We start from the raw sequence: 12,726 nt of genomic DNA, 5'->3' as shown, positions 1-12,726 counted from the left end.
CCTCCATGCAACTTTTGTTTATCCCTTTGCATTAAACCATTGTATCTTCACCGTCATCTCCATCCTTGTCTGTTGCCCATTTAAAGGCCGTTATGACTGTACCAATTCCTCCCACGTGCTCTCTAGATCATCTCATATTCCTAGTGTTGATGTCTTTTTCTCTTCTGGCCTAATGCAAGTAGTTGAACTGGGTTATATATTTCCCTTTCTGTGTGATGAACTATTTGTGATTTCAGTAGCCCTGGAAAACTTTGAAGAGGAGGTAATTCTAAGGACTAATAGGAAGGTCCAGGACCTGAGGGAACAGCCTCAGAGTAAAGGGTCATCCCTTCAAACTAACATGAGGAGAAAATTCTTTAGCCGGGGGTAGTGAATCTATGGAACTTGTTACCATAGAGAGCAGAGGAGGCCAAGTCATTGGGTGTGTTTAAGGCAGAGATTGATAGGTTCGTGACTGGTAAATGGGTTAAGGGTTGCAGGTAGAAGGTGGGGGGAAAAGGGTTGAAAATAAATCAACCACGTTGTGTTCAGTTCTGGTCCCCTCATTCTAGGATGAATGCAATAGAGATTTACTAAGGTGCTGCCTGGATTAGAGAGCACATCTTATGAGGAAAGGTTGAACGAGCTAGGGCTTTTTCTCTTTGGAATGATGGAGAATGAGAGGTGACTTGATAGAGCTATAAAAGCTGATAGGAGCCATAGACAGAGTGGACAGCCAAAGACTTTTTCCCACGATAGAAATGGCAAATACAAGAGAGCATAATTTTAAGGTGATTGAAGAAAAGTGTAGGGCAGATTTCAGAGGTACATTTTTTAGATAGAGAGTGATGGGTGCATTTAACATGCTGCCAGGGGTTGTGGTAGAGGCAGATACATTAGGGAGATTTAACAGACTCTTAGATGGGAACAAGGATGAAAGGAAAGTGGAGGACTTTGGGAGGGGAGGGTTTGATTGATCTTAAAGTAGTTTAAAGGATTGGCACAAGATCTTGGGCTGAAGGGCTTGTACTGTGCTGTGCTGTTCTATAATTGAATGGTGGAACAGACTCTATGGGCCAAATGGTTTAATACTGCCCCTTTATCTTACCTTTGGCTACCTGCATTGGTTTCCAAGCTTGCAACAGTAAAGATGTTACTTGATCCTGTCGCATCTATGTTTAGTTACAGCCTAGAAGGTCTGACAGCTGGCAGTGAGGTGACAAAAGAACCACCACGTACCATGGAGTCTGTTCTTCAGAATTCCCGGGACCCTCGTCGAGCTCCAGTGGTCTGTACTGATGACCGTGGATCGCTTGTCTCGCTGACTGAGGAAGAGATGGAGTCGGACCACAGCGAGGGCAGCGTATTTGATAACCCGGTAAATTGGTTTCTAATGCAAATGAATGGTGGTCAAGACTAAAACTTATTAACTTGGGCTCTTATCAATGTTAGCAGGATGGCAAAGCATTAATCATCATTCAGGACATGTTGTTTAAACCATAAAGCTGAATATACATGCTGAATGCTGAAGGGCATTTTGACATCTGATACTTCACACTCTAAATGACCGAAGGGGTCTCGTATCCAACAAAGAGGTTTTGAACTGTGATATTAGGGTGCTGCAGTACCGTGGTGGTTAGCACAACATTATCACAGCTCGAGGCGTGAAAGTTCAGTGTTCAGTTCTGATGCCGTCCTGTACGTCCATCCCATAAGTGCGTGCAATTACTCCAGTTTCCCCCCTACATTCCAAAGTCGTACCAGGTAGAGGGTTTATTGGTCATTGTAAATTTGTCCTGTGATTAGGCCAGGGTTAAATAGGTGGGTTGTTCAGTAGTGCAGCTTGTTGGGCCGGTTCTTCACTGCATCTCTGAATATATAAAGAAAATATTAAAGTAGGGACAGGAAAGACTATTCATCTCCTATCATTCTCCTGATCTTCACTAAGATTAGCTTAATCTATGATCTGTCTCCCTACACCTGCATTTTCCCCAAATTATTGAATGCCTTCTGTTAACAAAGAATAGGACCCTCACCATCTGGGACACGCCCTCTTCTTACTCTCATCAGGGAAGAGGTACAGGAGCTTGAAAATAGCCACTCAACATTTTAGGAACAGCTACTTCCCCTCTACCATCAGATTTGTCAATAATCGATGAACTCATTACTCCTCCTAGCAAATATTATTTATTTTATTTTTAATACAATTCATAATATATTTTGTGTCCTGCTCCGTACTGCTTTCACAAAATAACAAATTCTCTGTAAGTACAGGGCACTAGCCTCAGTAGTATCCAGGACATCTTCAAGGAACAGTGACTCTAAAACACAGTGTTCATCATTAAGGACCCCCATCACTCAGGGCATGCCCACTTCTCATTGTTACCGTAAGGAAGGAGGTGCATACTCAATGATTCAGGAGCAGCTTATTCCATATATATATATATATATATATATATATATATATACACACACACATACATACATATATACACACACACATACATACATATATACACACACACATACATACATATATACACACACACATACATACATACATACATACACACACACACACACACACACACACACACACACACACACACACACACACACACACACACACAGGGAAGAACATTAGGACCCATACAGCTTGGCACCAGTGTCATCACAGAGCAATGTTGTATTAAGTGCCTTGCTCAAGGACACAACACATTGCTCGGCTGGGGCTCAAACTCACGACCTTCAGATCGCTAGTCCAATGCCTTAACCACTTGGCCACGTGCCCACACCACGACACATGCCAGTGATCTTAAACCTGATTCTGATTCTGGCTTGGTATCAATGGTTGCTTGTGGAAGAGATTTGCTGTCATCTTCTGATTTAAACATAATTCAGAACCTCACACCTGAAAGGCTTTCTTTTTCTTTCTTTTTCAGTCTTTTTATTAGTTTCGTAATAATAAACATAGCATAGTAATGATACAAAGTTATTGGGAATACATTGTTATAATTGACATAGTTAAATATAAACCCAGTTGGCACCTCAAAGGTTTGTTTTAATTTTTAGATTATGCATTCCCCAATCACCTCAAACAATTTATTTCCCTTAACATCTTGTAAATTTTAATCCAATGGCTCCCTCACTTCTGTACACTCCATGTCGATAACAACTTCAGTTTGGTTGTGAATGCTCATTTCACAGGATGTAGGCTCACAACTTTAGGCAGCATTTATTATTTGTCTCACATTGCCCTGGAGTAGTAGATAATACGCCTTTGTCTCGACACAATTTCCCATTGTTGTCTATCCCTCAGAATCCTGATATTGTGCTGGAAATCACTGCGCTCCTTCCAAGGCTGGTAGAACATTCCCAAGATGTTTGTCCAAAACTGCTGTCACTGCGCTGATTATGGTCTAACCAAGGCGTTATATAGCAAAGTAACTTCCTCTATCCAATGTGTTTCATCCTCATTCTGTACAAAACCATCATTCCATTAGCATTTTGATTAATTTTTGTTCCTGCCCCTGATATTTTAATTATCTATAGTCAGGAGGAGTTCCCAAAATATCTTTGGACTTTTAGCTTGTCGTCATCTACCAAATGCTCTCTTCCCTTCCTGCTGAGTTCAAGCCGATGACCTCACTTTTGTCTTGGTTCTGCTTATTTGCTTAACTATTAATACATTTTCTTTAGTGCTGTGATAGAGGAAATGCTCAGCACATTTCTACCACATTTATAATTACTTCATCTCCAATTTTAAACAGAGGCCGTGTTTTAAATAGCTATTGTGTTAGATAAGACTGTTATACTCACTCTATTGTTTAAGTAGATATCTGGATTTTAGTGCTGGTGCAATTAAAATTAACCTTTTTAGGTGCTGTAGATTTTGCTTGTGACTTTATAGGGAGTTCCATTAGGATAATGATTTATTAAAAGTAAACATTTTGTTTCTCTACAGAATTTGGCCAGACCACAGCTGCGTTCTGCTCCTCCATTAACAAAATCTATTTCACTCCAGGCTATCAGCCCTCCAAGCATAGACAGTGAGTACTCTACTCAGCATTATTAGTGGACAGATACAATAATCATTAATTAATGTGGTGTATGTGTTTGGAGCAAGCAAAAGTGGGAATGCTAAGCATCTTGCACTTATTTTTTAAAAAAAAAATGCATGTTGTCCTGTTAACTCTTTGGCTTTTCCATATTTTCTCATTGTTCCAAAAATGTTGAATCCTAATTGGGAGTTGACTCCTCTTATAGATAGGCCTTGCCCCTGCCACGTCTTGGTAGTCAGTAGCAGTAAGTGGTTTTCACATATAAAGGTCTCATTTTGTCATCCTTAATTCAAGAATCAACTTTATTTGCCATATACATTTACACGTATTAGGAATTTTGCTGTGGTGTGTTGATGCCACACGAAACCAAACCTTCAACAATTATGAAGAATAAAGATTATATCAAAGATAAAGTTTAAAGTACAGATATGGAATAAAATGTGGTAAACACATACATACCAGCATTTATTTATAATGTAAACAGCGTCATAAAAAGTAGTTAAAAGTGTTTACAGTGCAGTATCAGAGATGGAGAGGCTGGGCTCATTAGAATGCTCGATCATATTAACTGTCTGTGGGAAGAAAGTTTTAAGGTGGCTTGAGGTTTTGATTTTAATAGGCCTGTGGCATTTTGCAGAAGGGAGCATTTGGAAAAGGCAGCTTGCAGGGTGGGTAGTGTCTGCAATGATTTTTCCTGTCCGCTTCTTTGTCTTAGACGCATACCAGTCCTGTAGTGATGGTAGAATGCAGCCAGGCCTTTTCTGTGGACTTGACAGTTGACTGTAGTTTCTGTATATTGTGTGAGGATGCCACACCAAACCAGGCAGTAATAGCTGCTGTGAAATGACAATGTAGAATTGCCCCAAGGGAACTTTGCTCTGAGGTTGGTGGGCAGGTGTTATGGCTATTGGCGTCTCCAATGTGTCCGCTAACATACTGGTAGTTGAACCTGGCATGATAAGAGCAACTGTCATTCCAAAGTAGACAAAGGTGCTTTCATTTAACTAGAATCTCTCTTGCCCTTTGGAACTCCCAGCGATTTGCCTTTAAGGTTCAAACTCATGTTTTCTACGTAAATACGTTGGGTGATTTGCACACAACAAGCTTTTGGCAAGAAATGTTATTTTGTTTTGATGGCACTGATGATGAATATTGGTCAAATTTCTTTTTTCTTGACAGCATTTTGAATCCATCTGACAAACAGCTGTACCTGTATTGAAGTGAAATGTAACACTCAGTTATTTGCTTCTAAAACCCTGTTTCAGAGCAAGAGCCAGGGTAGTAGTCATGAGCTAACAGGAAATAGTGGAGAACAGCATGTGGTGGGGGTTGGGGGTGTGGAGGCAGAGGTTCGGTTGCTCACTGATCTGATCTTTAGGGAAGAGGCTTGGTACCAGTTTCTGAATGTTTTGTTGAAACCATACCACGGTAGCGTAGTGTTTAGCACAACACTTTACAGTACAGACGACCTGGATTCAATTCCCAACACTGCCTGTAAGGAACACAGATCAAAGTTGCTGGTGAACGCAGCAGGCCAGGCAGCATCTCTAGGAAGAGGTACAGTCGACGTTTCGGGCCAAGACCCTTCGTCAGGACTAACTGAAAGAAGAGCTAGTAAGAGATTTGAAAGTGGGAGATCTGAAATGATAGGAGAAGACAGGATGGGGAGGGATGGAGCCAAGAGCTGGACAGGTGATTGGCAAAAGGGATATGAGAGGATCATGGGACAGGAGGCCTAGGGAGAAAGAAAAGGGGGGGGAACCCAGAGGACGGGCAAGGGGTATAGTGAGAGGGACAGAGGGAGAAAAAGGAGAGAGAGGAAAAGAAAAAGAATGTGTGCATATAAATAAGTAACGGATGGGGTACGAGGGGGAGGTGGGGCATTAGAAGTCAATGTTCATGCCATCAGGTTGGAGGCTAGCCAGACGGAATATAAGGTGTTGTTCCTCCAACCTGAGTGTGGCTTCATCTTTACAGTAGAGGAAGTTTGTACTTCATCCCCTTGCTCATGTGGGTTTCCTCCAGGTGCCCCAGTTTCCTCTGGCAGTCCAAAGACATACTAGTAGGCAGGTTAATTGTCCTGTGATTAGGATAGTTAAATCTCGGGATTGCTAGGTGGCACGGCTCAAAGGGCCCAAAGGTCGTATTCTGCCCTGTATTTCAATAAATAAAAAAATAAAGTAAATTAATTCTGCCGATGAATTATCGGCTTGGCCTTAGTCCAGAATTTGAATCGGGGGTTGAGGCAAAAGGGAGGACAGTGTAATAAGCACAACCCAGAGCAACACACACAAAATGCTGGAGGAACTCAGCAGGTCAGGCAGCATCTATGGACGGGAATAAACAGTCAACGTTTCGGGCCGAGATCCTTCAAACGTTTCCCATCTCTGAAACATAGAGCACAGATAAATAGACTGCATTAACCTAATTAACTTCTGAAAACTCTCCCAAAGTGACGATTTAGTTCTTTCAACTGGATACCGACCTCAGGTTAACTTGCCACTAATGCAATACTTTTAAACTCCCTCTTTGCTTGTGTCAGTGATCCACACAGCACTGTGGCCTCAGCAGGCATTGGTCTGGCCATTTATTTGCATCTTAATTTGTTTTGGGATTTGGAGCTGTTGAAGTGGCGGGAACATAACCATACGTAAGTGCCTGGCCAAGTCTCAGTGTGTTCAATGTTTGTCATCCAGAGCAAAGAGCTAAAAAATAGTTCAATACCAATTACAAGAGAAGATTGAAAACATAAGGGGGCGATTGTTGAATGGTTCCCTAGCATTGACTGAATAATACGAAGCAGTGTGACGATAAAGCCCTCTGTTCTAAGGATAAAGTTGAGGCTTAACCACTTCCTTTGGAAATAAAAGGATGAGCTAGTTTGCTTTTCCTGAACAGATTCACAGACCTTGAGCTGTAGTAGCACTAGTCTGAAATAATATGAATCAGAGATTTTGGGTTTATTTGAATGAAATTGTAAAGAAGTCAGCAATAGAGATGAGTCAGTCTTTGACTAAGGGTCCACCTTATACAGTAATCTTTCCAATGGTTCAGTAGTAAAGGGCTGGAAGATGGTATGTGACTTTATTAATGTTACTGAGGGAGAATGGAAATAAATGCTAGAGCTATTCAGATCCATAACATCAAAGGTAAATGGAGTTTGCAGTCGAGCTACCAAGGAATTGGAGAATTGCAAAGGAAAGTCAGAGTGTGGTAAATCTGTGCAGTTCATTGCTGCAGGAAGCCAAGTGGTAAAGCAGAGGATGACAGGTTCTTAACTTGTAAGGGTGTCAACAGTTATGGGGAGAAGGCAGGGGAATGGAGTTGAGAAAGACAGTAAATCAGCTGTAATCAAATGGGCTGCATGGTTTAATTATACTCTGATGTCTTATGGTCTTAGGCTGATAGATTCTTGATTGATCAAGACATGAAAGGATAAAGGGAGAAGGCAGGAGACTGGGGCCGAGGGAAAATGGATCAGCCATGATAAAATGGCGGAGCAGACTTGATGGGCCAAATGGCCTAATTCTGCTCCGATATTATTCAGAAAGTCAGAAGGCATGGGATCCAGGGAAATTTGGCCAGGTGGATTCAGAATTGGCTTGCCTGCAGAAGGCAGAGGGTCGTAGTGGAGGGAGTACATTCAGATTGGAGGGTTGTGACTAGTGATGTCCCACAAGGATCTGTTCTGGGACCTCTACTTTTCGTGATTTTTATTAACGACCTGGATGTGGGGGTAGAAGGGTGGGTTGGCAAGTTTGCAGATGACACAAAGGTTGGTGGTTTTGTAGATAGTGTAGAGGATTGTCGAAGATTGCAGAGAGACATTGATAGGATGCAGAAGTGGGCTGAGAAGTGGCAGATGGAGTTCAATCCGGAGAAGTGTGAGGTGATACACTCTGGAAGGACAAACTCCAAGGCAGAGTACAAAGTAAATGGCAGGATACTTGGTAGTGTGGAGGAGCAGAGGGATCTGGGGGTACATGTCCACAGATTCCTGAAAGTTGCCTCACAGGTAGATAGGGTAGTTAAGAAAGCTTATGGGATGTTAGCTTTCATAAGTCGAGGGATAGAGTTTAAGAGTCGCGATGTAATGATGCAGCTCTATAAAACTCTGGTTAGGCCACACTCGGAGTACTGTGTCCAGTTCAGGTCGCCTCACTATAGGAAGGATGTGGAAGCATTGGAAAGGGTACAGAGGAGATTTACCAGGATGCTGCCTGGTTTAGAGAGTATGCATTACGATCAGAGATTAAGGGAGCTAGGGCTTTACTCTTTGGAGAGAAGGAGGATGAGAGGAGACATGATAGAGGTGTACAAGATAATAAGAGGAATAGATAGAGTGGATAGCCAGCGCCTCTTCCCCAGGGCACCACTGCTCAATACAAGAGGACATGGCTTTAAGGTAAAGGGTGGGAAGTTCAAGGGGGATATTAGAGGAAGGTTTTTTACTCAGAAAGTGGTTGGTGCGTGGAATGTTTTTTACTCAGAAAGTGGTTGGTGCCTGAGTCAGTGTTGGAGGCAGATACACTCGTGAAGTTTAAGAGACTACTAGACAGGTATATGGAGGAATTTAAGATGGGGGGGGTTATATGGGAGGCAGGGTTTGAGGGTCGGCACAACATTATGGGCCAAAGGGCCTGTAATGTGCTTGTACTATTCTATGTTCTATGTTCTATATCTTATGGTCTTATCGAATGAAAGATGCCATTAGGTCCAAAGTGTCCATGCTAGCACCAATGCACTTTTGGAACTTGTGATCCACTCTTTTTCCCAAACCTCTATTGCATCTCATTATTCATCTGAAGTATATTGTACATTTTGCTTCAATCACTCGGTCTATGGGAGCATTCCAATAACTCACTGATTTGAAAATGCATCACACCAAATGCCTACTTCTGATCTTTTGGCACAGTATGGTAGTGTAACAGCTAACATAACACTTGTTACGGAGCCAGCAACCCAAAGTCAAGCCCCACCACTGTATGTAAGGAGTTTGCACGTATCCCTTGTGACCTCGTGGGTTTCTTCTAGATGCTCTGGTTTCCTCCCACATTCCAAAAGACATACGGGTTAGTAGGTTAGTCACATGGGTGTAATTGGATAAATAGGCTCGTTGGGCTAGGAGGGCCTGTTTTATCTCCAAATAACTAAAATAACCTTCAATATGCTGCATTGCTTAGTCAATAGAGATTGTTCACTATTTTGCTAAAGCTCTTTAAATTCGTAATGCCCTTTATTGTGTACTTTCAATCTCTGGAAGGAGCGAAATGTAGGAAATTGGTGTTGCCCTTTTGCTTAAAGCTTGCACAGCAGCTCCAATGCATAATTAGCGCATTTTAATTAGCAACCATTTGAAATGGGAAGGACATTACAAGGTTTCCGTAAGAAGTCCTGGCTATTGGAAATGTGGATGGGTAGTTGGAGGTGTGAATCATCCCCTTATCATTGTTGCTGGAGCAACAGAAGCCTTGGGTCCTAGACCACCAGGTGTGGGAACAGTTATTATCCTGAGACTCCCGAACCAGCGTGGAGAACTTCACTCAGCTCAACACAGAACTGAATCCGCAACCTATGGATTCACTTTCAAGTACTCTACAACTCAGGTTCTCAGTATTAAAGTCATAGGGTCATGGAAAAAATACAACGCAGAAGCAGGCCCTTTGGCCCTTCTAGTCCATGCCAAACCAGTTAAACTGCCTACTCCTGACCATCACACTCCATACCCCTACCATTCATGTACCTATCCAAACTTCTCCGAAACGTTGAAATCAAACTTGCACTGGCAGCTCATTTCACACACACAACCTTCTGAGTGAAGGGTCGGTTATTGTTCCTTTATTATCTGTTTCTTTGCATTTGCACAGTTTTGTCGTCTTTTGCACATTGGTTGCTTGTCACACTTTGTGTGTAGTTTTTCCATTGATGGTACTATATTTCTTTGTTCTACTGTGAATTCCTACAAGGAACTGAATCTCAGGGTAGCAAGTGGTGTGAGTGGTAGGTTAATTGGTTATTGTAAATTATCCCGTGATAAGGCAAGGATTAAATTGGGGGAACGGCTAGGCAGTGTGGCTTCAGGGGTCGGAAGGGCCTATTCTGCGTTGTATCTCAATAAATAAATGTATGCATTTTCGTTATAACTCACTTTGAAATTTGAAACTATGATCCAAGCCTGCCTAACGAGCTCATGATTCTTACTAGTCTAGTACTGTCTGTAGTCCAGGGAGTCATTGTGAAAGTGATCATGAGGATTGATATGACCACTTCTTCTTCAGTTGTCCATCAAAATCCAATGACGATGTCCACTCCTTTAACGGTGAGATCTTTGACTATACAGTCCTATCCTGGACCCACAAGCTCCATTACAGGTGGGACATGTATATGTGGTAATGGTGGCAACCGTGGCTGCATTTCTCCTGGCTCTCTTCTGCTGTCTTCTGGTTGTTCTTTCCATCTCCAGAATATGAACCCCGTCCCTACACAGCTGTCGCCAAGTGGTACGGTCAGCAGCAACATCCTCCAGGTCCTTGGGTCTGATCTTGCATTTCCTTAAAGCATTCTTCATCTGATCCTTATAGCGCTTCTTCGGCCCTCCAGCTGAGCGTCGACCATGATGTAGCTGACTGTGTAACACTCTGTGGGGTAGCCGACATGGGGACATCCTTATCGTGTGCCCCAACCACTGCAGCTGACGCTGGGTGATCATAGCCTCAATACTCCTGCAGTTGGTCTTTTCAAGTATTTTAATGTGAGGCACCCACTCACGCCAGGTAATTCCCAGGACGTGCTGGAGGCAGCTTATATGGAAGCTCTCCAAGGACTTGATGTGATGGCTGTAGGTTACCCAAGCTTCACAGCTATAAAGGAAGGTGGTGACACAGACCGCTTGGTATACGGCGACCTTTGTGGAGGGACGAAAGCTCCCGTTCTGAAAGACTCTACGCCAAAGTCTCCCAAAGGCAGCTGATGCCTGTTTAATGCGGCTCTGGATGTCGTCGTCAATGCCGCTATCCTCAGACAGAATGCTCCCCAGGTATTTGAAAGATGGCACAACTGACAGCTTTTCATCACCAACAGTGAAGGCAGGTAGAGTAGGTGGGACACTGGTACTCCATTGGCAAACCACAAGATCCTGTCGACCGTGCTCCTGTTCTTCCTATATCCACACTGCGATTCAGGCAACATTGACTCGGTGATGTTGCTGATGAGTCTCTGAAGCATCACCTTAGCCAGGATCTTTCAAGCAACAGAAAGGAGTGATATGCCCCTACTATTGCCGCAGATAGCCTTGTTACCCTTGTTCTTATAAATGACAACGATGTTTGCATTTCTCCATTGCTGTGGGATGTTCTCATCAGTCCAGGTCTTGGTGATGTACTGGTAGAGGGTGCACATACGCATGTACCCTCTGTTCTTCAGTAACTCAGCAGGGGTATTGTCAGTGCCAGGGGACTTGATGTTCTTAAGGGAATGGAGAGCTGATAGAACCTCCTGGAAAGTTGGTGGTAGACTGGGGTCTGCGTCAGAGTCCTGATTAAGCAGGGTGTTAAAATGCTCAGCCCAGCTCAACAGAGTGGTATTCTGATTCTTCAGAAGTGTTAGACCATCTGCTGTTTTCAGGGGAGTAACACAGATTTATTAGGCCGTAGATGGTTTTGACAGCATTGTAAAAATTATGCGTGTCATTATTATCGGCAAAGGACTGGATTTCATGGGCCTTTTCAGTCCACTACTCACTTTGTATGTCACGTATTGCCTTTTGCACTTTCCTCCGAGCTGCCTGATGCTGGTGGATGAGGGTTGTCTAAAGTTGCCCGGTGTGCTTTGTGCATGTCCTTAAGCAAGTTGTGAATGGTGTCTGAGTTATTGTCAAACCAGTCTTGGTGGTTCCTGCTCTTATGGCCGATGGATTGGGCTGCTGCCTCATAGAGCGCAGAGCTGATATAGGTCCACTGTTGTTCCATGGTATTTCCTCAGCTCAGACAAGTTTCCAGCTCCCTTAGTTTCTCAGCTAGGATGCGTCGAAACTCACTTCTTGCTTCTGTGTTTCTCAGGTGGTTGCAAATCAGCCATTTGTTATTGGATTTTTGCAGCCACAAGGGGCGACGCGCTTTCATATGGAGCTTGGCCACAATCAAACAGTGGTCAGTCCAACACTGCACCTCTCATGGCACGAGTGATGAGAACATCCTTGATGTCACTACGTCTCACAACGATGAAATCAATCGTGCCAATGTTTAGAGCGAGGGTGCATCCACGAGGTCTTATATTTTGCCTTCTGCTTGAAGCTGGTGAAGGTTATAGTAAGGTTATGCTCAGAGCAAAGAGTAAGTAACCTCATGTCATTTCCATTCACCTTGCCAATACCATGCCTACCTAGCACTCCACTCCATATCCTGTTGTTCTGTCCCACCCTAGTGTTGAAGTCCCCAAGCAAAAGGATCTTATCATTCTTAGGGATCCAGCAAAGAGCTTCATCCAATGTCTGATAAAAGCATTCTTTGGCCTCATTCTCAGATGGCAAAGTTGGTGCATAGGCACTGAGAAGAGTGGCATAACGTTTCTTTGCCAGGGAGATAAGGAGGGTCATTAGTCTTTCATTAATGCCAACAGGTGTTTCTGTGAGACTTGGTAGAAAGGTGTTATTGATGGCCAAGCCTACTCCATGGAGATGTTGTCCACT

General features: G+C 43.1%; 1 protein-coding gene across 5 annotated transcripts in view; it reads left to right on the top strand.

Moving 5' to 3' along the window:
* Positions 1-12,726, top strand: part of akap13 (A-kinase anchoring protein 13) — a 561,754-nt gene that overhangs the window by 388,956 nt on the left and 160,072 nt on the right. For all 5 annotated transcript variants that reach the window (XM_072278084.1, XM_072278087.1, XM_072278081.1 and 2 more), the window contains 2 exons: positions 1,162-1,357; positions 3,944-4,028. In XM_072278084.1, the coding sequence (XP_072134185.1) occupies positions 1,162-1,357; positions 3,944-4,028 (281 nt within the window). The remainder of the gene's footprint in view (positions 1-1,161; positions 1,358-3,943; positions 4,029-12,726) is intronic.

Source organism: Mobula birostris, chromosome 14 (assembly GCF_030028105.1).
Source record: "Mobula birostris isolate sMobBir1 chromosome 14, sMobBir1.hap1, whole genome shotgun sequence".
NCBI lineage: Eukaryota > Metazoa > Chordata > Chondrichthyes > Myliobatiformes > Myliobatidae > Mobula > Mobula birostris.
The sequence above is the reverse complement of the archived record's forward strand: the minus strand, read 5'-3'. Positions and strand labels throughout refer to the sequence as shown.